The 23,212-nt window shown below is 40.3% G+C and overlaps 1 protein-coding gene across 1 annotated transcript; it reads right to left on the bottom strand.

The window, feature by feature from the left end:
• Positions 1–5,244: 5,244 nt before the first annotated feature.
• On the bottom strand, positions 5,245–6,286 carry LOC132519215 (ribulose-phosphate 3-epimerase-like). The gene has a single exon (XM_060147138.1). The coding sequence runs from the start codon at positions 6,284–6,286 to the stop codon at positions 5,600–5,602; it is 687 nt and encodes a 228-aa protein (XP_060003121.1). The 3' UTR covers positions 5,245–5,599.
• Positions 6,287–23,212: the final 16,926 nt, after the last annotated feature.

The raw sequence follows: 23,212 nt of genomic DNA, 5'->3' as shown, positions 1-23,212 counted from the left end.
AGTCCCCCAAGGCGGAACCAAGGCCAAACCAGGGCTTCCGCTTCCGCCCCCGCTGTCTGAGGTTGGTGATTCGTGGACAGCGCCAAGATAGGCCCTCCCCATCCGGCTCACTTCCCACTCTCTGATTGGTCATTTTCCGGGGCGGGGCTGTTGGGATGGATACCAAGGGTACAAGGTTGGATGAAGCCGAGGTGTGGGGAAGTTGTGCCGTTGCTGCCGGGTGGCCCAGTGGCCAAGGAGGATTCTGCAAGCTGTATAGGTCGTTTGAGAACACATGAGGAACTCCTGCTACATTGTTCTGCTGACTATATTCCAGCTTTAAGAAAGCCTGGGTAAGAGGCCATTACCTTAGAGCTGAACCTTTATCTGCACGAACATCTCCGATTCTCCCTGGGAGTGGATAGGGGAGTCAGCTGGACTAAGAAGACAGAAAAAAAAAAAAGGGAAACGTCCACCTAGTTTTGTGTCAGTTGCCAGAATCTAGGGGTAGAGCCACTTAGTTATTTCGGGATTGTGCGGAAAGATCATTCTAGGGATAGCTTAATTTTAGAAGCAGTACTGCATTTGGAACTTGTTAAAAACTCGCATACGTTTAAGTTTCAGAGAGTTGACATTACAACTGACAAAGAAATTTTATGTGCTTAAAGCTTTTAGCTGAACCAGAGCAAACAAATGGCAAATGGGATCTTAAAGCCTTCCTAAACCAATAGAGCAAACAAATATGTACCTCTCAATTAGATACACAAATATGTCCTATATCTGTCATTTTCTACGCGCTTTTCTTACAGTATATTAGTTGATGTACACAAAAATCCCCAAAGGTAGGCAGTTTTCCATGTTACAGGTGAGAAAACGGATTCAAGTGGTTAAGTAGTTTGCAAAGCTCATTGAGCTAGTTAGTGGTAGAGCTGGGATTCTAACCTTGATGTCTGACTCCAGCATTGGACCTGTCAGTACCTGCCACCTGAGAATTTCTGACTAATGACCATATATGGACAAGAAGGCTTGCAGTATTGAATACACCCAGACTAAGATTCTCACAGAAGCACTGAGGGAATGTTGTCTTCCCCAGGGTCCTAGCCAAAGTTTGGAGCTTGATAACATCTCCTTTTTAAAATTTGGCCTCTTTTAATACAAACTGATTTCTTAAAGGGAAATAGGCCTTTTGTTTGTTTTTTCTAAACTAACCTACAAAATTGAAGCCGTTATTTTAAAAAATTTCCTGATCATTAAATTAACACATACTCCATTGTTGAATTTCAAACAATAGAAGAATAAAGAAGAGAAAAGTAACCCTTACTCTACAACTAAGTATATCCACTACTTACTTTTTTGGTACACAATATAGTCTTCCTTGGATATACTGCATATATAGATTGTCTCTGTGCTTTCAGCCACAGTCACTGCCATCTATAATAATCTTTCCCATTCTTTCTCATGGGCAAATCTTTTTCACGTAATTTGTGAAAACTTCCTTGATCCCCTATCCCCCTCCCCCCGACCCGTAACCTTATGGCACTCACATGTTATAATAATTTACTTGTCTGTCTTTATTTATTTTTAAAATTATTTATTTATTTATTTTTGGCTGCGTTGGGTCTTCGTTGCTGCACGTGAGCTTTCTCTAGTTGCGGTGAGCGGGGGCTTCTCTTCATTGTGGTGCTCGGGCTTCTCACCGGTGGCTTCTCTTGTTGAGGAGCGCCGGCTCTAGGCGCGCGGGCTTCAGTAGTTGTGGTGCGTGGGCTCGGTAGTTGTGGCACACTGGCTTAGTTGCTCCGCGGCACGTGGGTTCTTCCCGGACCAGGGCTCGAACCCATGCCCCCTGCATTGGCAGGCCGATTCTTAACCACTGGGCTGCCAGGGAAGTCCCTGTCTGTCTTTTAGATTGAGTTTCTAGGAGCACGCTAAAGTTCTAGAACTATTAGAATAAAGCAAGGGAGGGAAGGGACCAGAATGTCAGATGCACAGGTGGTTTCCCACACCAGTGTGTGAACTGGGGTTCATTCATGATGAAGGTTCTACAGGTGAGCAGAGAAATGAGGAAAAAAAATACATAGTGAGTTTTTATTTGGTCAAACTTATTCATTCTAAAGGATTATGCTTTATTTTGAAATTGTCCATTCTATTTTTTTTAATGTGATGATAGTTACAGAGTAGTTGTTTTCTAGATGTTCTTATTTTGGAAAATAAATAGTTGGTGACTTTATTTGCTCCCATTTGTTTTATTCCTGAAATTGTTCTTGGTCCGTGAAATCCTAAAATCTAGTAATCACTGAGACAAGGATTGGCCGCTGATTTCAGAAGCCATAATGTTGGCATGATCCTGATCTACTTGCTTTACTTGCTCTAGGTGTTCTCTGTATTCTTTCTTAGGATATGACTTAGCCTAAGTCTGAGGGTGGATCTGAGCTTGATCGTGTTTGAAAAATAAGAAATGGTTATAACTAGCAGATGGTACTGGGGTCAAAAGCAAGCTGTTAGTCATTCTTGATGCAATTTACATAGATAACATGAAGTTTCTGTTTATTACTGTATCACATGAAAATAGGTAGGTGAAATTTTGCCATCCATGGAGGATATGTTTGGATTAGTCTGACTTAAAATAATAGGTTAACAAAATTCGCTTTGAGGGATTCTGGGAGGTGGGCACTGCTAACCCCTTGGCATTTATTACCGTATCTCTCTATGGAAATATGTCTGTGATGGTTTTAAAATGTGGCTGCAACTTCTTTACTCTTCCCATAAAAATATATACTCTGTACCCCTTCCCCTTAAATCTGGGAAGGGTGTGACTGATTTGACCAATAAAGTACAGTGAAAATGATCATCCTCACCATATGACCTTAGCGGCTAGGTCATAAAAGGCCATGCAACTCCACCTTATCTGTTGGAACAATTGCTTTTGGAACTCTCAGCCATTGTGTAAGAAGTCTAACTGTCTGAGGCTGGTGTGCTGTGAAAAGCCCAAGACACATCAGGAGGGCCCTTGAAGGTATGCTGAGTGACAGTCACAGCTGAGCCCAGCCCTCCAGTTAGCCCAGCCCAGGTGCCTGACTTGTGAGTGGAGAAGCGGATTCTAGCTTCCAGCCATTTGAGTCACCCATCAGCATTTTGAGTCTTCCAAGATGAGGTGCTAGACGTATGGACCAGAGGAAGCCATTCTAGCTGTGCCTTCTCCTAATTCCTGACCTGATGAATCAATGAGCTCAAGAGAACTAGAACAAAGACACAAACTGAGAAAAAAAATTGGAAAAGACACATCTGTTAAAAGGCTGGTATCCAAAATATACAAAGAACTCTTAAAACTCAACAACAAGGAAGCAAAACATGATTAAAAAAGGGGCCAAAGACCTTAACAGAACTCATCTGTTCTGTTGTCAAATAAGCATATGAAAAGCATATGAAAAGATCCTCCACATCATATGTCATCAGGGAAATGCAAATTAAAATAACCATGACATACTGCTACATACCTGTTAGAATGGCCAAAATTGAAAACTGACAACACCAAATGCTGCTGAGGATTTCACCAGTGATTGAACTCTCATACACTGCTGGTGGGAATGTGAAATGGTATAGCTACTTTGGAAGACAGTTTGATGGTTTCTAACAAAATGAAACACACTCTTACCATAGGATCCAACAATCACACTTCTTATTGTTTACCCAAAGATAGTTTAAACCTTATGTCCACAAAAAAAATCTTCTGCACATGGATGTTTATAGCACCTTTGTTCATAATTTCCCAAACTTGGAAGCAACCAAGATTAGATAATAAACAGTTTAATGAACAGTGGTACATTCAAACAATGGAGTATTCTTCAGCGCTAAAAAAAATTGAGCTATCAAGCAATGAAAGGACATGGAGGAATCTTAAATTCATATTACTAAGTGAAAGAAGCCAATCTGGAGAGACTACATACTGTATGATTCCAACTATATGACGTTCTGGAAAAGGCAAAACTATGGAGACAATAAAAAGATCAGTGGTTGCCAGATGGGGGGAGGGGTAAGGTGAATAGGCAGAACACAGAGGATTTTTAGGGCAGTGAAAATATTCTATATGATATTATAATGATGAATGTATGCCCTTATAATTTTGTCCAAACCCAAGAATGTACAACAACCAAGAGTGAACCCTAAGGTAAACTGTGGACTTTGGGTGATTAGCTATGATCTTTAGGTGATTATGCTGTGTCAGTGTAGATTCATCCTTGATGAAAAATGTACCATTAAGGTGAATAATGCTGATAATGGGGGAGGCTGTGTGTGTGGGGCTCTTGGGGGTGGGGGGGGATATGGGAATTCTTTGTACATTTCTGTCGATTTTGTTGTGAGCGTAAAACTGGTCTAAAAAAATAAAGTTAAAAATATCCATGAGCATAATGAAAATGGTTTTTTTTTTTTCTTTACTGGATCCTTCCTTTCCATGGTACCAGCCTGTTGAGCTTTATTTAGTATCTTCATTTTTAAAATGGGGACAAACATACCTATCTTACCATTCATAGGACTGATCTGTGGGTTTAATGAGATATCATCAACATACTTTATAATCTACAAGCATACATTTATATAATGATCGCTACTTTATATTGAGCATCCTCAAATTCTACTACCCTACAATTCTAGGAATAGTAGTGGAAGCTTTACGTATATAATTAATAGTATCTCTTAATCCTCAACACAACCCCCACTGTTGTTATGATTACATTCAATATATAAATCAGTTAATAATCAGCTCAAAGAGGTTGGTTGGATTGGTTTGCTAAGGTCAAACAAATAGAAAGGGAAAGAGAGGATTCAACTTAATATTACTTCCAAATAGAGGCCTTCCTTTCCTTTTAGCATACAGCTAGGAAAACATTTTATGTCCTTCAGAACAGTGGGTGTGATTAAGAAAAAGGGGAAATGGGGTTGGTGGAGGGTGGGTAGGAGGTGGGGGAAGAACCACTGAATAACCTGCCGCTATAGCAAAGTTAACAAAGAAAACACCCTGATAAAACTTGTGCTTGCGTTTTACAACAGACCACCTGAAAATCCCTGGACTTCATAATACACTGGTTTTTTTATGTATCAAATATAAGGTGCAAAGTAAAAAATAGATGTTTTCGAAGCTAGAAGAGCCATCCGTCCCTGCCAGATCCAAACTTAGTTATCACGCAAATACACAAGTCAAAAATGACACGAAACCAGGAAAACAGGACTTCTGTTTTCAGAAAAGCCAAGAAGCAAAGAAAACTCTTTTTAGAAATACAGAAAAAAAAATTTTTCATAGTAGCTAATATGCCTTCCTTAGGCATTAAGACACATTTCTGTTCATAACCTTGATACAGCCATATTTTTACTCTTTATAAAAATCAAGTCTCCCAGTAAAAATGGTATTTTACCACACTAATCTTTAAATTCCATCACTGAAAACATAATACATACCAATTTCTAACCTCTTGGAACATTCTGCAAAATGGATTTTAGTCACTGGAATGAATAATTGCTAGGAAAAGCAGCACTGCCTCAACTGTGGTACAATTTGGTAGTCAATATTCTTGTTTTCCAATAAAAAGGAGATCTCATAAGCAGAAACACTGGACTCCTTGTGGTTTCATCGATCGAGAGAATGTTTCTGAGCAGCTTCTGAGCAAACATTTCTTAACAGGTTGATCACAGACCTGGGGTCTTCACTCCTCATAATGGCACTGCCAGATACAGTCATGTTCGCTCCTGCCTCTGCGCATTTATGGATGGTGTCAGGACCTACTCCACCATCAACCTCAATGTCCAAAGACGGGAACTGGGTCCTCAACCAGTGAACCTTTGGCATCATACCTTCCATGAATTTCTGCCCTTCAAATCCAGGTTCCACTGTCATAACCAAGGCCATATCTATCTGATTAGCCCATGGTGCCAAATACTCAACTGTAGTTCCTGGTTTGATAGCAAGGCCAACGTTCATTCCATTCTCCTGAATGTCTTTGATCAAAGCCCCCGGATTCTCAGTAGCCTCGAGATGAAAAGTATATTGATTGGCTCCTGCTACAGCCATTGGTTTTACCCCCTGTTCCGGCCTGGACACCATCATGTGCATGTCAAAGAAAGGGTCCTGGCCTAGCTGCTTTCGGAGACTTTCTACCACAGGGTGACCAAAGGTGATGTTGGGAACAAAATGCCCGTCCATTACATCCAGGTGCAGATAATCGGCCCCAGAGTCCAGCATCCGAAGGCACTCCGCCCCTAAACTGGCCAGTTCGCTGTTGAGGATGGACGGGCCAATCCTGCAGCCGGACACCATGGTGCTAGTTCTCTCTGAAAATGTTTTTTTTTACCTCACTGAGTTTAGGGTTGTTTGTTATGCATTTGTTCCAGTGAATGGATAACTGAAACAGTGTCTTGTGTCTATGTGTGTATATACTGTCTACCTAATCTGAAAGAAGCTTCCTGCTTAGAGTGATTTTTTCTTTTTTTTTGCTTAGAGCTGACTTTAAGTCTAGATAAATTGCCTCAAGCTTTTCTCCTTTAGGAATATGTTGCCTTCAGAGTCTGAGATTGTGTCAACCAGTTAAAGAGTTAAGTGAGTTTTAGATTTAAATGTTGCAAGAATGCAGGGGAGAGCTCCTAGCAGATCTTAAACACTATGCTTAACTTTGTAAAGTGTAATCTTTTCTCCTACGCCCAAATGGAAGGAAAATTGTTTACTATGCACCAGATGAGTGGGGAAGAAGATAAAAGTGGTACAAGCTATAATATCAAACTTTCAAATTTGAACTTTGAGTATTTTCACCCATTAAGTTTCAGCTTTACCTACCACATCTTCAGGCTACATTTTAAGCTTTGTTGAAGATGCCATGGTTTATTGATCTCTCCCTCTCCTATACTTCTCTACATCTGTAACAGATAAAGCTGTAGATTCCTGGGTGTATCACCATATCTCTATGTGTCTAGATGTCTTTATGTACAATCTACCTTGTCTTAAAGAGACTCAAGTATGTTTTGGTAGATAAATACTGTAGTTGCATTTATAAGTTTTGGTAAATGTAATAAGTATATTAAATGTGAAACTCTAACATGTTCATGTTAAAATAAAAATAAATTGTAATTAAAAAAATTATTTTATGTCATTTTGTTCATTTTGCTTATTGGGTCTGATGATTCAGAGCAAGCTATGGCCTGCAACCCAGGTGTGGTCCACAGTCTGTTTCTGTATGGCCCATGAGCTAAGAACGGTTTTTACATTTCTTTTTTTATTGTGGTAAAATACACATAACAGAAAATTTACCATTTTGACTATTTTAAGTGGTTAAACTTCAATGGCATTAAGTACATTAACATCGTTGTGCAACTATCACCACTTTCCATCTCTGGAACTTTTTCATCATCCAACTGAAAACTCTACTCATTAAACACTAACTCTCTATTACCCTTCCCCCCCAAGTCCCTGGTAACCACTATTCTGCTTTCTGTCTCTATGAATTTGCCTATTCTAGGTACTCTGTATAAGTGGAGGCATAGAATATTTGTCCTTTATTTGTCTGGCTTATTTCACTTAGCATAATATTTTCAGGGTTCATCCATGTTGTAGCATGTATCAGGATTTCCTTCTTGTTTAAGGCTGAATTGTATTCCATTGAATGTGTAAACCACATTTTGTTTATCCATTCATCTGTCGATGGACAGTTGGGTTGTTTCCGAACATTGGTTTCCACCTTTTTCTTATTGTGAATAATGCTTCTATGAACACAATTGTATGTACCTGGAGGAGGAGGTATGGATGTGATCCTCCTCTATTGCTGTTGACCTTGACCAGAGCACTCTCCTTCCTGTCCCCTAATGGTGTCCAATGCTGCTATATACACTGGTGTACAGGAGAAATGGGGAATTGTTAATTCAGCGGGGATAGAGTTTCAGCTTTGTAAGATGTGGAGAGATCTGGAGATTGGTTGGTGACAATGTAAATGTACTCACTTCTTTTTGGCTTTTACATTTTTAGAGTTGTAAAAAAAATTAAAAGAGTATTTTAAAATATTTACTATTGGGCCTTTTATAGAAAAAGTCTGCCAACCCCTAATTTAGAGTAAATGTTTAAAATTTTATAATGGGCTATTATAAAGTTGCTAAATGAATCTCAGTATACAGTTCCCTCATTTCTTTTTCTTTCTTTCTTTCTTTTTTTTAAAAATTTTTGGCCGCACCAAGTGCCTTGTGGGATCTTAGTTCCCTGACTAGGGATGGAACCTGTGCCCTCAGCAGTGAAAGCACAGAGTCTTAACCACTGGACCACCAGGGAATTCCCAAGTTCCCTCATTTCTTCACTAGGAATGTATTTAAATTTCAGCAGACTTTCCCACACTAAGTATTTGGGGAACTCTAGTTCCATCCCAAAATCAACATCGAAAATCTCGATTTTGTTTTTGTTATTAAGATTTACTGATTTAAAAGCAAGATTCACTGATTTTTTTAATACAGGGATCCTGTAGTAAATTCAGAATAACAGGGCACAAGAGTTCTTTTCTTTAGAGCCAGGATCACATGAAAGAAAAGGCCCCACCATGTATATTAACTATGTAGAAACTGGAGATGCTGTCATTTCCACTTTTAATATGCTTTTCTGATTCTCCTCTGAGCAGTCTCTCAATGTCCTTTGAACCTTAGCTTGTCCCTAAGGCAGAGATTCCCCAACTTTGTTTCACGGCACCCTTAGAATCTCAGTAAGTTTTTCATGGTGTCCTTAGGCCAAAGAAATTTCTAATAGTTCCATTTGGTAAGTAATTAAGTCCAAACAACCTAATTGTAGACATTCATATAATGTCTGACAGATGTTTTTCTCTGAAAAATTTAAACTATCCAATCCATGCGGCCTCTGAATCCACTCCAGTGCTCTGTGGCCCCTCAGCACACAATTTGGAAATTGCAGTCCTAGGGTCTCATGCCTGCGTTTCTGACTTGGACTAGCCTTTGTCCTTGGCTTTGCTTCTTGTTTTCAGATCCTACTCCCCACAATTCCAGGGTTTGCCTAACAATTTATTTTTTATTTATTTATTTTGCCTAACAACTTCTGATGGCTTTCTTTGCTTAACAGATTTAATTTTCACATTCTTGATTCGGGTCTATTCCCTCAGTACATTAACTTTTTTAAAAATAATTTAATTTAATTTATTTTTTGGCTGCATTGCGTCTTTGTTGCTGTGCGCAGGCCCTCTCCAGTTGCAGCAAGTGGGGGCCCCTCCCTGCTGCGGTGCGTGGGCTTCTCATTGCGGTGGCTTCTCTTTGTTGCGGAGCACGGGCTCTAGGTGCACAGGCTTCAGTAGTTGCGGCTCGCGGGCCCTAGAGCACGCAGGCTTCAGTAGTTATGGCTCGCAGGCTCTAGAGCGCAGTCTCAGTAGTTGTGGCGCACGGGCTTAGCCGCTCCACGGAATGTGGGATCCTCCTGGACCAGGGACCAAACCCATGTCCCCTGCATTGGCAGGCGTATTCCCAACCACTGCGCCACCAGGGAAGTCCCAGTACATTAACTTTTATATTGGATTTTCTTAATAAAGGCTCTTTATTTAAACTACTGAAATAGTTAAATAAATAGAACATTTGCCCTCCTCTTCAAACGTGTGTTATTGGCATTACTGGATTAATGACTATCAGGATCCCCAATTACCTCACAAGAAAGGTGATAAAGTATCTTAAGCCACCTGTAATTCTTGGTAGTGTATGTTATCCTTTGTCACTCGAGTGAAGAGGATCCTGTGAAAGGTGCAAGCGACTCGCATAGTAAATAATAAATTACCTTTTCTATAAATTATTACTCAGTGGATGAACTTTCCAGTAACTCTGATGAGGAAGTTTTTTTTTTAATTGATATTTTGTTTTCAGACTGATTTAAGATACTTCTGGCATATCAATTTACAGGCTAAAAGGAATATGAAAAACCTTAATAATTGTAACAGATTCAAAACTAGATAATTCAGGAGACTTGGGAGAGAAGGTATTTCTGGTTAGGAAGACGATTCTGTGCATTATCTGTTAGGATGATCTGTGCACTGAGAAAGGAAACTATTTTTATACTGAGACAAATGCTTTTAGGATTTAAACAAAAATCACTGTGTCATTTAGTGTACTTTAGACGCTAGGCTGTGGTGATCCCCACAGAAAGAAGACTTGACTTACATGAAGTAAGGAGAATTCATGGGAGGATTTCGCCCCAGTGTGGAGGAAGTTTTCTCTTTCACATGTGAGCAGAGCTCTCTATGGAGCTTGAGTTTTACCTCTTACTTTTCTCATGTATTTTAGGCTGTCAGTTGCCCTGTGTAAACTCATGAGCACATGTCCTACTTGGTTTTATGTGGGTCAGATCTGGGGGTGGAGTGAGAATTGATTCCTCTCTCGCCCCGTAGAGCGATATTCTGTGCATGCAAAGCTCTGATTGGAGCCCACCAGGCTTTACTTTGTAGATGCAGAACTAGACTTTTTTTTTTTAACTCCTTGAGTGTGAATCCTATGATTTGTGCTTTTCCAATTTTCTCATTTGGGAAAGGAGAGGAAAACAGGGGAGCAGTGTCTTTGTTTTTCCCCTTCCTCCTTGACACTCTCCCTAGGAGGGTCTCTAAGTCAGGATATAAGAATCAGGCAAGTGCCCCAGAACTAAGTTTTTTAACTCTCCTTATTCTCAGGAACCCTGGGTTTGTGATCAGTGATCCCAGGAAGGAAGACTTAAGTAGAAAAATACCTTGCCTAATGTATTTTCTTTTTTCTTTTTCTTTTTTGGCTGTGCCTTGTGACTTGTGGGATCTAAGTTCCCCACCCAGGGATTGAACCCGGGCCGTTGGCAGTGAGCGCGGAGTCCTAACCACTGGACCGCCAGGGAATTCCCGCCTGATGTATTTTCTGTTGCTACCGTAACAAATGACCAGAATGTTAGTGGCTGACATAGAAACACATGGCTTCAGGATGGTGGGCCAGGAGTTCTTGGACTGTTAATATCTGTGAAGAGTCTGAGATTTGTACCGTATTTTCAAGCTAACAGGTTAGCCTGCCACAGTTTCATGGATGCTGACAAGACATGAGACATTTGGGTCAGAGGCAAAAGACTTTTCTACTAACAGTACAGCAGGCAGTAAGAGCTTCGTGTTTGCATTGGTTCCTCTTGCCTCCCAAGTCCTGTGGGGCGAGGTGGAGAGACCCAGGTGTATGCTGTGTAGGAAGGAGTTTGCACCACAGCCGAGCAACTCTGAGCTTAGAAAACGCTGTCTTTTATAATGACCTGAGAGTAAACCTGTCAACCTTTGCCCTGGAGAGAGACATTGTCTTTATCATCCTAGTCGGGAAACAAATGTGCTCTTTGCCCTAGAAGGAGAGGCTATCTCTACCTCTCAAGGCTGCTTGCTATATGAATATCCTTGAAAAGATATTCCAGAACAAAAGATAGAAAGAAAATATACAGAAGTACCATGGGGATTGGCTCCCAATAAAGATTAAACTGGATAACCAGGTGATTTGCATCACCAAAAATTACACATTTGGTGAATGGAAGCCTGACTTGAGTCAACCTGACAGAGTTACTTGCTTTCCCTTCCTAAGACTGCTCTTAGACCCAGAGACATTTTAATAAAAGCAAGGCCACATACCCTTGAGGAAGGTCTGAGATAATATTGAAGGTACATTCCACGAATCTTGTCTCAGGTGTATCAAGGAAGCTATGCACAAGATAAAGGGAAACAGCCACACCTTTTGTTATTATCACATAACTGTTTTGAATTAACACTGTCAAATAATTCTAAATAATGATTGCCATCATATGATTCAGTCAAGGTTACTCATGGTTGGTCAAGTTGGGCGATTTGAAGAGTGTTCAGTAGGGGACTTCCCTGGTGGTCCAGTGGTTAAGACTCCTTGCCTCCACTGCAGGGGTCGTGGATTCTATCCTTGGTGGGGGAACTAAGATCCTGAATGCTGCAGCGTGGCCAAGGGCGAAAAAAAAAAAAAAGAGTGTTCAATAGAGGGACTGTTTACAAAGGTTTGGTCAAGGAGCATGGAAACCACTTGGGATGGTGAAGTAACAGCAAAGAGGAACACGAAGATGGAGAGGCTGTGTGGAAGGAATGGGTCATCTGAAAAGAGCTATGAGATATATATGGTACATATATGTATTGTGTATATATATATACATGATACATATATCTAACTGAATCACTTTGCTGAACCCCTGAAACAACTTTGTAAATCAACTATACTTCAATTAAAAAAAAAAGATTGACAAAGATATGACCATGACGATGTGAATCAACTGTAACTCTCATAATACATCATTTGATGGAGTGTAGAAGAATTCAACTACTTTGAAAAACTAGTTGTTCCTTCTAAAATTACTTACAGTGTTTTATTAGTTCCTTATAAAACTATGACCCAGCAAGTATTAGGATTTTATCCAAGAACAAAGAAGACACATATTCACAACGAAACTCAAACATATGTTGGCAGATACATAAACAAATTGTGATATATCCATATAATGGAATACTAGGTAGAAATAAAAAATGAACAAAGTACTACAACAACTTAAATGAATTTCAAAAATGCTGTCTTAGAAGGAGGTTAACTTCTGAATGATAGAGTAATGGCCACCCCAAACCTGCTCCTCCATAAAAGCAATGAAAACGCTGGCAAAACTTGTCAAAATTACCTTTTCAGAATTCTGGATATTAACTAAAGACTTGCAACAACCCTAGGAGTGTTTATTCAAGTAAAAATATTGGAATCCTGCTAAAAATTAAAAAACATAAAGAAGAGCTATGACTGTCTGTGGAGGGATGACCCCACCAAGGGAAGCAGAAGCCATTAGTGCTGGACCTTGCTCTCTTCCCTTCCCTGATCTTGCGTTCATGTCCCCTATTGGCCAAACCCACTGGAAGCCAGAGGACAAAGGAGCCTTTTGCTGTAGTCCAAGCAGATCAGCTTCCCGGGGCACAGAATACAGCAAAGAAGGGCAGAGGATGGATTCAGAGTGAAAAAGAAAGCCAGCCCAGCATAACATAGCAGAAAGTATTCAAAATAATAGCTTAAAATATTCTGACTCCCCAATGCTTCCATTACTAACATTTTTATTATGAGAGGAAATGAGCCGGAAATTTGATGTTTGGGACATAAATCTGCCTACATTTCTATGAAAAACAGTATTGTTTATTTTTACTCCACACCCATATAAATGCATCATCTACATCATTTTACTTGCTAGTGTCCCTCTGAAATTAGCTGATACTTCAGTAGCATCACTCCTTTTTTACCTGCAGGGAATGATCCATTATGATTTTTGAATATGCCCTCATTTTTATGTGACCAGTGAATTGGCCTGCTGCAGATTTGACCCAATTATTTCAGCCATCTTCATGTTTGATTCTCATCACTATGGGTTGAATGAACTGTGTGGCCATCTATGCTGATAACGAAGGGGCTTGCAAATGATAGGATCAGTGGTGCCACAGCCTGGTCATGCTGCACAGAAACATTCTTCTCGAGAATCAGTTTTTAAAAATCAGCAGAAGGAAAGATGCTGACCCTTTCCAATCCTTTTACCATTTGAATTTTCAGCTACACTGTCACCAGCATTTTTTTTAAAGCTGATACAACAGGACAGGTGTCCTGAAATAAGTGCCCTGTCTTTGGAAAGAGCAAATGGGTGACAATATCCACATCTGAAGTCTACAGCAACACCGAACTGACCATACTAGCTATCCTCAGGGAGCCCAAGACTGCACGACATATATTTTCTGAAAAGAGGTGAAGCCAAGCAGAGTGAGAGCAAAATTTGCAACTGAAGACTAGTTAAAATTTTATGCAAAAATCTATAATACCAAAATGAGGCTTGGTGGTCTAGTTTTCTTTCCAATTATAGTTAATCCTTAAAATCTCTAATAAAGAGCTATCATCATATATTGCATCAGCTATATCACTGTCATCTTTACTCACAGTCTTAAAGAATTTCAGCTTTAAGGGGGGACTATAGTTTCTTAATCAGATTATTTTAATCTTGGGAGATGTGTGTGTGTGTGTGTATACAGTTACAAATTCTTAGATCTAGCAGGATGTTGTTTTTGTTTATCCCCAAAGACGGTTTATAAAGCTAGACACTTTCTTATTATGGAAGCCTATTGATATGAACTCATATTTCTAACATTCATATTATTTATTTATATGTTATGTATTACATATATGTAATATATAATAATATCTATTGTGGAGGCCACATAATCCAGTTTACTGCTGATTTAATAAAAAAGATTTCTTTAGTCTTAACTGGCAACACTTTCTTCAAGAAAGAGTTAGGAATCTTACGATTTATCTCTTAGCAGCTTTTTTCATCACTTTTCTTTTTCCTTTTTTTTTTTTTAACTTTTGCTCAATAGGAACCTGTAAGCAGATAGGGCAGGGGGTCCCCAAGGGAAGAGAACCAGACAGAACTTTCTTAACACAAGTTTGTGATCTAAGCCTGGCCACAATGCTTGCCCTTGCCGAAGAATAGGTCTCTGGAGTTAAAGATTTTAAGGAACAAAAGAAGGTAAAAAACAAACAGCTATTACCAGGCCAGGGAGATAACCCAATCAGGAGACAATGTATCAGTTGTAAAGACTCCCAGTTCTGTTTCAAAAGTAAAGATTAGCCTGAAGCTCATTCTTGGGCTGTTTTGCAGAATTCAGACCCCCTGGAGCACTCAACCATCAGATTAACTGGAACCTAAGGAATGATGCTGCTGACCTTTATGACCCTTATGACTCCAGTCGACCCAAGCCTGGACTCTGTCAACCTTTGCCCCAGTTCTATACTGAATTCTCCTCTGATCAAGCTCCTTCATAATATGCATACACCACCACCCCTCATGAATATGCATGTACCCTCAGCTTAAAACTTCCTTCTTAATCTTGTAAGGGGCCACCATGACCCGTGACCCACTAATTGCTAGATTGTATAAACTGTCAAAAATATGTCATTTAATGTACAGCCCTCTGTCTCAAAAACTTATATAACTGTGGTTTGCCCTCTGATGGATGCCCTCAGAGTTTTGTGAGAGGCTATTCCCAGGTTATAATCCTCAAATTGGTTCGAAAAATTTTCCATTTCTTTCTTTGATCAACTGATTAATTTTTTTGTTGACAAGTGGAATAGTATGTTTTATGATTCTCTGATACCTCTTATCCAGCCTGTACACCATTGCCCATTTACTTTTTTTTTTCTTTTAAAAATTTTTTATTGAAATACAGTTGATTTACAATGTTGTGTTAGTTTCAGGTGTACAGCAAAGTGATTCAGATATGTATGTATATAGATATCTATATCTATGTAAAAAATGTTTTCTCATTGTTCCAGTCCTCAGTGATTATTCCCTATTCTGTATCATTCATGTAGTGGTTAGAATAGGCTATCAAGAAGAGTTGGTTATGTATGCTATGATTGTATTCTATACACTCAACCATATTTTAAAAGGGTAAGACTGAGACTTCCCTGGTGGCCCAGTGGTTAAGACTCTGCGCTTCCACTGCAGGGGGTGTGGGTTTGATCCCTGTTTGGGGAGCTAGGATCCCACGTGCTGCGAGGTGAAGCCAAAAAAAAAAAAAAGGGTAGGACTATGTTTTATGCACTCACTTTTTTCTGTTATGCCTGGTACAGTGCCTTATAATAGCATGCTCAATATATATTAGTTTTTGTTGATAATGAAATTCTGAAAGGAAAAGAAACAATGATCTTCCAAGCTATTGTTCCATTTTGCTTTGACCTTTCTTTCTGGTTGAAGGTTCTTAAGTCTGAAATAGTGTCAATAGCAATTTACATGATTCTATCAAGTGTGGGTTTTTGTTTTGATTCTGTTAAACTAAATGTACTTGAGAGTGAACACAGATTTTTCTCTTGCCACAAGTAAGAAATTAGAAGGAGCTTTGATCATATTTACTGCAGTGGATGATCAAGCGTGCAGGGCCAGTGTTGCACAGGGAGAAGAGCTCTGTACCAGGAGTCAGGGCGGGCTTTTCTCCAGATGTATAGACTGCATCGGCATTTTGTGTGTTTTCTAAGGTCCTAGTCGTTTAGGGCACGCCAAGACATCCCTCCTAAGGTGAAGGGCAAATTGTTGCATCTAATCTGTATCAGTTTTCTATTGCCAGCTAACAAATTACTAGAAACTTAGTGGCTTACAACAATCTGAATTGATTATCTCATAATTGATGCTGAAACTCGGCCTCTTTGCATGGGTGCTGAATCGAATCTCGGCGACAGAGTTTTGGGTGAATTAGAAAAGGAAAGCTTTATTGCTTTGCCATGCAAAGGCAGGGGACACAGTGGGCTAATGCGCTCAAAAATGTGTGTCCCAGCACCAGGGGGATTTGGTGAGGAGTTTTATAGCACTGGTTCAAGGGTAGGGTTGCTGATAAGGATCAGGGTATGTGCAGGGCCTGCATTCCTTTGATCTGGCCTCACATGGTCTCCTGATGAGTTTCTGTGATTCTCGAGGTTATCAAACTGTGACCTTCTCTCTGGAAAGAAAAATGCTTCATCCAGTAGTTAACATCTTCCATTTGTTGGGGCTTTTAGTTCTGCAGATGAGCTGAAAAATATTATGTATCCCTTGAGGTGGAACCAGGACCCTGCTCCAAGGCTGCACTATTGTTCCTTTTTTTTTTTGGCCACACCGACCCTCCTGTGGGATTTTAGTTCCTCCACCAGGGATCAAACCCATGTCCCCTGCAGTGGAAGTGTGGAGCCCTAACCAATGGACCGCCAGGGAGTTCCCTGCACTACTGTTCCTTGACTGTTCCTCCCTTGTCTCCACATCCTCTCCCTTCCCTGATTAGCAACTGTTTGAACCTGCTCTTTGGAACTCTGGGAAAAGGTCATGGAGGCTGAAGCCTATTCCCTACAAACAAGAAATGGGGGACACAGAAAGGCTTCCATGCCCAGGAGCCCCACAGAGTCCTGCTCGGTTTCATGATTTCAGTAGGTCAGATGGTGGATTCTCTGCTTGGATTTCCCTGGGCTGAAATCAAGGTGTTGGCTAGGACTGCAGTTGTCCTCTGGACCTGGTCATTTGCTGCTCTCCTCTTTTTGGAGATCCTCCTTTGTTAGTGACCACATAAGGGAGGGTGTGCTGCTAGAGCCAACTTTTAAATGTTTTTAAAGTACATCAGATACGCTGGATGTGGGAGGCAGAGAGAGGGGAGGAACGGGTGGCCAAGGAAGGAGGAACTTTAGTAAAATGATTTTAAAGATTGTGGGGGCTGTTGGCAACGGCAGGACAGATTTTAATAAAAAAGCTAATAAAATTATCTGCACAAAAACTTTTTTGGGGGTAGCAAGTGATTGGAAATCTAATTGTATTTTTCTAAAGAAAACAACATGAAGAGAATTTGTTGATGACGTAGTCAGAAAGTTCAGAAGTTCAGGGAACTTCAGATATGGCTGGATCCAGGGGTTCAAATGATTTTGCTAGGACTCTGGTTCTCTCCTCTTAGCCCAGCTCTTTCCTAGCCCTCATGCCACCCTGATTTTTTTTTAAAATAAATTTATTTATTTATTTATTTATATTTTAAATTTTTGGCTGTGTTGGGTCTTTGTTGCTGTGTGCAGCTTTCTCTAGTTGTGGTGAGTGGGGGCTACTCTTTGTTGCGGTGAGTGGGCTTCTCATTGCGGTGGCTTCTCTTGTTGCGGAGCACGGGCTCTAGGCACACGGGCTTCAGTAGTTGTGGCTTGCGGGCTCTAGAGCACAGGCTCAGTAGTTGTGGCTCGCAGGCTCTAGAGCACAGGCTCAGTAGCTGTGGCGCACAGGCTTAGTTGCTCCGCGGCATGTGGGATCTTCCCGGACCAGGACTTGAACCTGTGTCCCCTGCATTGGCAGATGGATTCTTAACCACTGCACCACCAGGGAAGTCCCATCCTTTGATTTTTAACCCTTAATTGATTATACAACACCTAACTCCTCCTATGGACTCATTGTAGCAGAAAGAAGCGTTTCCTGTTAGTTCTCAAGAAGGATTTCATGGATAAGGATTGTCTTGGCTTCAGCCACATGCCTCTTCTGGAATCACTGCAAGGGGGCTGGGGTGGCCTAATCGGCAGGTAGGGTTATATGCCCATTTTTGTAGCTGGGCGAGGGGTGGGGGGGTTGGTGGGGGTGGAGTGGTACAGGACCAGCCCCACCTGTCCTGCATGGAATGAGATCACTACAGGAAAGAGTGCTGTTACCAGGTGAAGGGGGTGGCTGGTGTCGGGCAGGCAGAAACAACCAATGTCCTCTATAGCATCCCTCTGGGCTTAGGTACAGGCAAGGTCATAGGGTGGAATCAGGAGGGTGGAGAAGAGATACTGACTCATCCACAGGTTGAGTTACTTCCTTCTGGCAAGTGGGAACAGATCCACGGTTCCAGATTGTTCAGAGTATCTTGAGTATAATTTTTAGAGGAACAGTCTAACACCCTGGGAGAGTTATTCTCTTCGTCTTCCTATATCCAGCTTTTCAGTATATTGTTCATGGTGCCATTTCCCTCATTACTCTGGGGCAGTGAATGAGCTTTCTTCATTCTTCCTTCTCTCTGACTCTTCAGTGACTCGGGTTTGAAAACCCCTTCTTTGTACCATCGTCTACACCTTCCTGTTTGCTACTCTTGGTTGGGTCTTTATTGTCATGGGCAGGGACTGTCAGGTGTCTACTCACCAATCTCTGCTTCGAGCCACTGTCAGATGAATCTGATTAAATCTTTTTTGTTTGTTTGTTTTTGTTTTTGTTTTTTTGCGGTACACGGGCCTCTCACTGTTGTAGCCTCTCCCGTTGCGGAGCACAGGCTCCGGATGCGCAGGCTCAGCGGCCATGGCTCACGGGCTCAGCCGCTCAACGGCATGTGGGATCTTCCCAGACCGGGGCACGAACCCATGTCCCCTGCATCGGCAGGCGGACTCTCAACCACTGCGCCACCAGGGACGCCCTAAATCTTATTTTGATCATGTCAATTTTCTTCTTTTAACAACCTTCATTTGCTGCAGATAAGTATTTAGATGCACTCCGTATTTCTTATTTGGCATTCTTAGTCCTCTGTGATATGGCTTTGTCTCCTATATCCTGTCCTCAGGCCACCTGTCTGTGTGTAGTCAGTACACATGCCCAGCCCTGCTTCTGCACTGTGCTCACCCCCCCTTCTCACCCAAAACTCTCCCCTGCCCTCCTTCCCACCCCTGAATCCACCACATCCACTAAGACTCACCCCAAGTCCAACCTCTCCCGTGAAGACTTCCCTAATTTTTCCAGTTCGCTATTATTTCTTCAGATTGTTTCAAAGAAGAATCATGGGACTTCTTTTCTGAGCTACCTAGTATACACTTCAGCCTACTCTCTTGAGTTGTTAGTTATCTTTTCATGATAAATATTGTTTCTCAACTCACCTCAAGGCAAAGGCATTTGCCATAGCTGTGTGACTTCAGAAAACCTCTCTGAGCATCCATTTCCCCCCCTTTGCAATGTGAGAGATAGCTACCATGCAGAGTGGTTGAAAGGATTAGCCAGGATACCTGTAAAGGGGCTCTCCCCGTGCCTGCTACACGAATCGAGTGTCATGATTGTTAGCTGGAGGCATTGCTGAGCAAGGGAAAGAAGTCCCATCCCGATGCACCTCCACACCCTTCAGCATCTGGTATGTCCCCTGAACCTCGTATCTGAAAACGAGGATTTAATTCAATAAGCATTTTGTTTTAGGTTGAGTTCCCTCAGACGCAGATCCTGAGACAAGGATGTACATGTGAAGGTTTATCTGGGAGGCGACCCCAGAATAGCAGAAAGGGAGTGAGAAGGGGAGATACTGAAGGAGAGGAAGCCAAGGCAGGACACATTCACAGACAGGTTACCACTGAGGGCAGCTGGGCTCCAACCCACTGGGAACCTCTGGGATGCTTTGTAGAACATGTTTAGGGTTGTCTGCCAGAGAGAGAGGAAGCTGATACCTTTGTCCACCAGAGTACATCCATCATTGACTGCTGGCTGCTAACAGGGGCCCTAACTTCCCCACACTTCCGGCCGATTCCTGCCCGTGGCTGAGTTGCTGCGGTGGAGAGAGTTCTCAGGCAGGGAAATCCAGGGTGGGGTTGCCAGATTTAGTGAATAAAACTACAGGATGGCCAGTTAAATTTGAATTTTCGATAAAAGACAAATAATGTTTTAGTGTGTGTTATGGGCTGAATTCTGCCCCCTCCCTAATTCATATGTTCAAGTCCTCAGTCTCTCAGAATGTGACGGTATTTGGAGATAGGATATTTACAAAGGCAATTAAGATAAAATGAGGTCACTAGCGTGGGCCCTAATCCAATATGTTTGGTGCCCTTATAGGAAGAGATTAGGACACTGTCGCACACAGTGGGAAGACCACGTGAGGACACAGTGAAAAGATGGACATCTATCTACAAGCCAAGGAGAGAGGCCTCAGAAGAAACCAACTCTACCAACTTCTAGCCGTCAGAATGGTGAGAACATACATTTCTGTTGTTTTTATACCCCCTAGTCTGGGTTACTTTGTTATTATAGTCCTAGCAAACAAATACAGTATGTTACAATATTGCGAGGGATGCAGTTATACTAAAAAACTACTTTTTGTTTATCTGAAATTCAAATTTAATTGAGCTTTCTATATTTTATCTGACAACCCCAATTCAGGGGCTTGTTTAAGGGATAAGAACAGAGCAGTGTCTTCGTTTATCGAATATCTACCATGTGTCTGGAGTGGGGTTTATTGTGGGAATATGGAATTAATGAATGTCTCCAGACCCTGTTTGCTTACCTCTCAGTGTTGTAATTAGGCTTGAATGAATGAAGGAGGTGTTTAGAACTGCTTTGAAAATTATAAAGTACTACACAAACAAATGAAATAAAATTATTCATTTTTCACCTATTTCCTAAAACTCCCAGAATAGTGTCTGGTACATAGTAACTGCTCAACAAATATTTGGTAAGTCAAAAGGAATTATTATTATAGGTCATCAATAAATAATTATTTATTTCTTGATGAATGTCCTAAGACTCAGGTAAGACTATTTTTTAATATCTTCCTAGGTCTTAGACATGCTTATTTTTAGAGCCTTGCCTCACATCACATCATTCATATTGAAGTGAATATCTCATGTGTGAATCAAGGGATTTTATATGTATATGATGTATATATTTGCTGTAGGCATTTTTGAATTAATTTTATAATTTTTTATAAATTATGATTTATAATTTAGTTTTTGAAAAGATTTGTCTATGAGTAATTCACTTCAGATTGATTTTTCAATTTAAGAGGGTGAGGGGCCCATGAACCTGGATGAAAAGAAATTCTTATTTTCATTAACTTCAAACTGAAATTTGGCATTTTCTTTAATTATGAGTATAAGCTACATATTAACATTAACAGTATCTCTCTCACCAAAAGAAGTCACAGATACATTAAAAGCACATTACAGGGGTTACAGATATCTCAAAATATCATTTATATTTATTGTTACTTTAAAAATATAGTAGTTATTAAATCTACTGCTACATCTCATCATTTAACGCATTCATAAATGAGCACATAAGTTGCAAAGTAGTTTTTAAAAATATTTTGAAAATTTTATTTGAAAATAGTTGATTTTCCTTGTAATATGCTTAAAAGGATTTTTTTTGGCAATGGGTTCCAGAAACTTCACCAGACTTCCGAAGGGATATATGGCACAAAAGTTGTAAAGATCCCCTGTTAGTGCTTCATGGGTGAAACAGCCTAGGTGTGAAGCTCAGGTGACTCCTGCCTGGCTTTTCTTCTTTGTTCTTTTCTGGAACAAAGGAGGCACTTATCGGACTCAGAAGAATTGCATGCAGAAGCAAGAGAAAGTCAAAGTATGTCTAAAGTTTACTGGAAAAATTACTGGGTGTGGAGTAAAATGACTTTGGCTCCAGTCCAGGCTTAACTTTACCATCCTTGCATCAGGTGCATTTGTTCACTGTCAACAGTGATTTGCTGAGGGCTGATCATCCGCCAGACCCTGAGCATGGGCCTTGGAGAAGGGTTCAGTCCCTCTGTCACTCACCAGCTGAGTGACTTTGAATAAGTTATTTCATATCCCTAAGCCTCAGTTTTCTAATCTGTAAAATGGAGACACTGATCCTTAATTTATAGGGTTGTTGACAGGATTAGATAAGAGAATGGGTGTAAAGTACCATAAACACATAAAAGATGACAAGTTACTATGAATCACCATTTTGTCCAAGTCCTGCATCAGTGGTGTTGCTAGATGTGAAAGAAAAGCAGATAAAGCTGTCTTCTCTTTTAGGGAAAAAAAAACCAAACATGTCCTTTCAAAGAATGGAACTGAACTTAACTGAGTTCTTGTTAGCTAAAATTTCAAGGTTAGGGGGAAAAGTCTTATGACAAATGCATCTTTTTTTCTTTTTTTTTTTTTTCTTTCTTTCTTTTGATGGTGCTTATTTTACCTGAGACACAAAGAGAAAAAAATCCTCAAAAGACTGATAAACTATTTAGTTTCCTTTATTACTTATTGAAGATATTTAACCTCTTAAATGCTTTTGAAACATTGTTCATATAATTTCATAAGTCATGATAGGGATTACTGTGAACATATATGAAGGCTAAAATTTGTATCCCTCATCAGCAACCTAACTAAACTTTTCTTAAAAGGTATATTATATTAAAAAATATAAAAAGTTCTACTCGCAATTATGATTTAAGAGAGCCACTCCACTGTTCTTTTTCTTGATAGTGTATTTTCTAAAAGCCTAAATACAAGGCATTCTTTTATTTCCATTTGTATTGTAACTTCCGCCCTTCACAGGTGTAAACCGTGTTAATTACAGTAATCACCACCAGGTTGCGCTGTAGTTCCACAATGGAAACAGACTAGGGTCTGTGAAGAATTCTCGGAGGTCTTAGTTAACCATATTGTTTCTGTTTTTTGAAGCGAAGAGGGGTGGAGACAGATACTTAAAAGGAAAAAAGAAAAGACTATGCTGAAAATAAAGAATTCCAAATTCACTATGATTAAAAAATGTGATATTCAGCAGAAAAGATTTTCTCTGAGAATTCTCTGAGAATATTGTTAAGGTTCTTTTTAGAAAAAATTGCTCAGTACTGTTAATTAAAACTATTTTCCTGATGGCAAACAAAACAAAACAAGACAAAGCAAAACAAAACTCTGTAGAAAGTTTTGTTTCCTATTTTCTCTAGTTGATGGATAAGAC

The sequence above is a fragment of the Lagenorhynchus albirostris genome, chromosome 4, assembly GCF_949774975.1.
Source record: "Lagenorhynchus albirostris chromosome 4, mLagAlb1.1, whole genome shotgun sequence".
In the NCBI taxonomy this organism is placed as follows: domain Eukaryota; kingdom Metazoa; phylum Chordata; class Mammalia; order Artiodactyla; family Delphinidae; genus Lagenorhynchus; species Lagenorhynchus albirostris.
The sequence above is the reverse complement of the archived record's forward strand: the minus strand, read 5'-3'. Positions and strand labels throughout refer to the sequence as shown.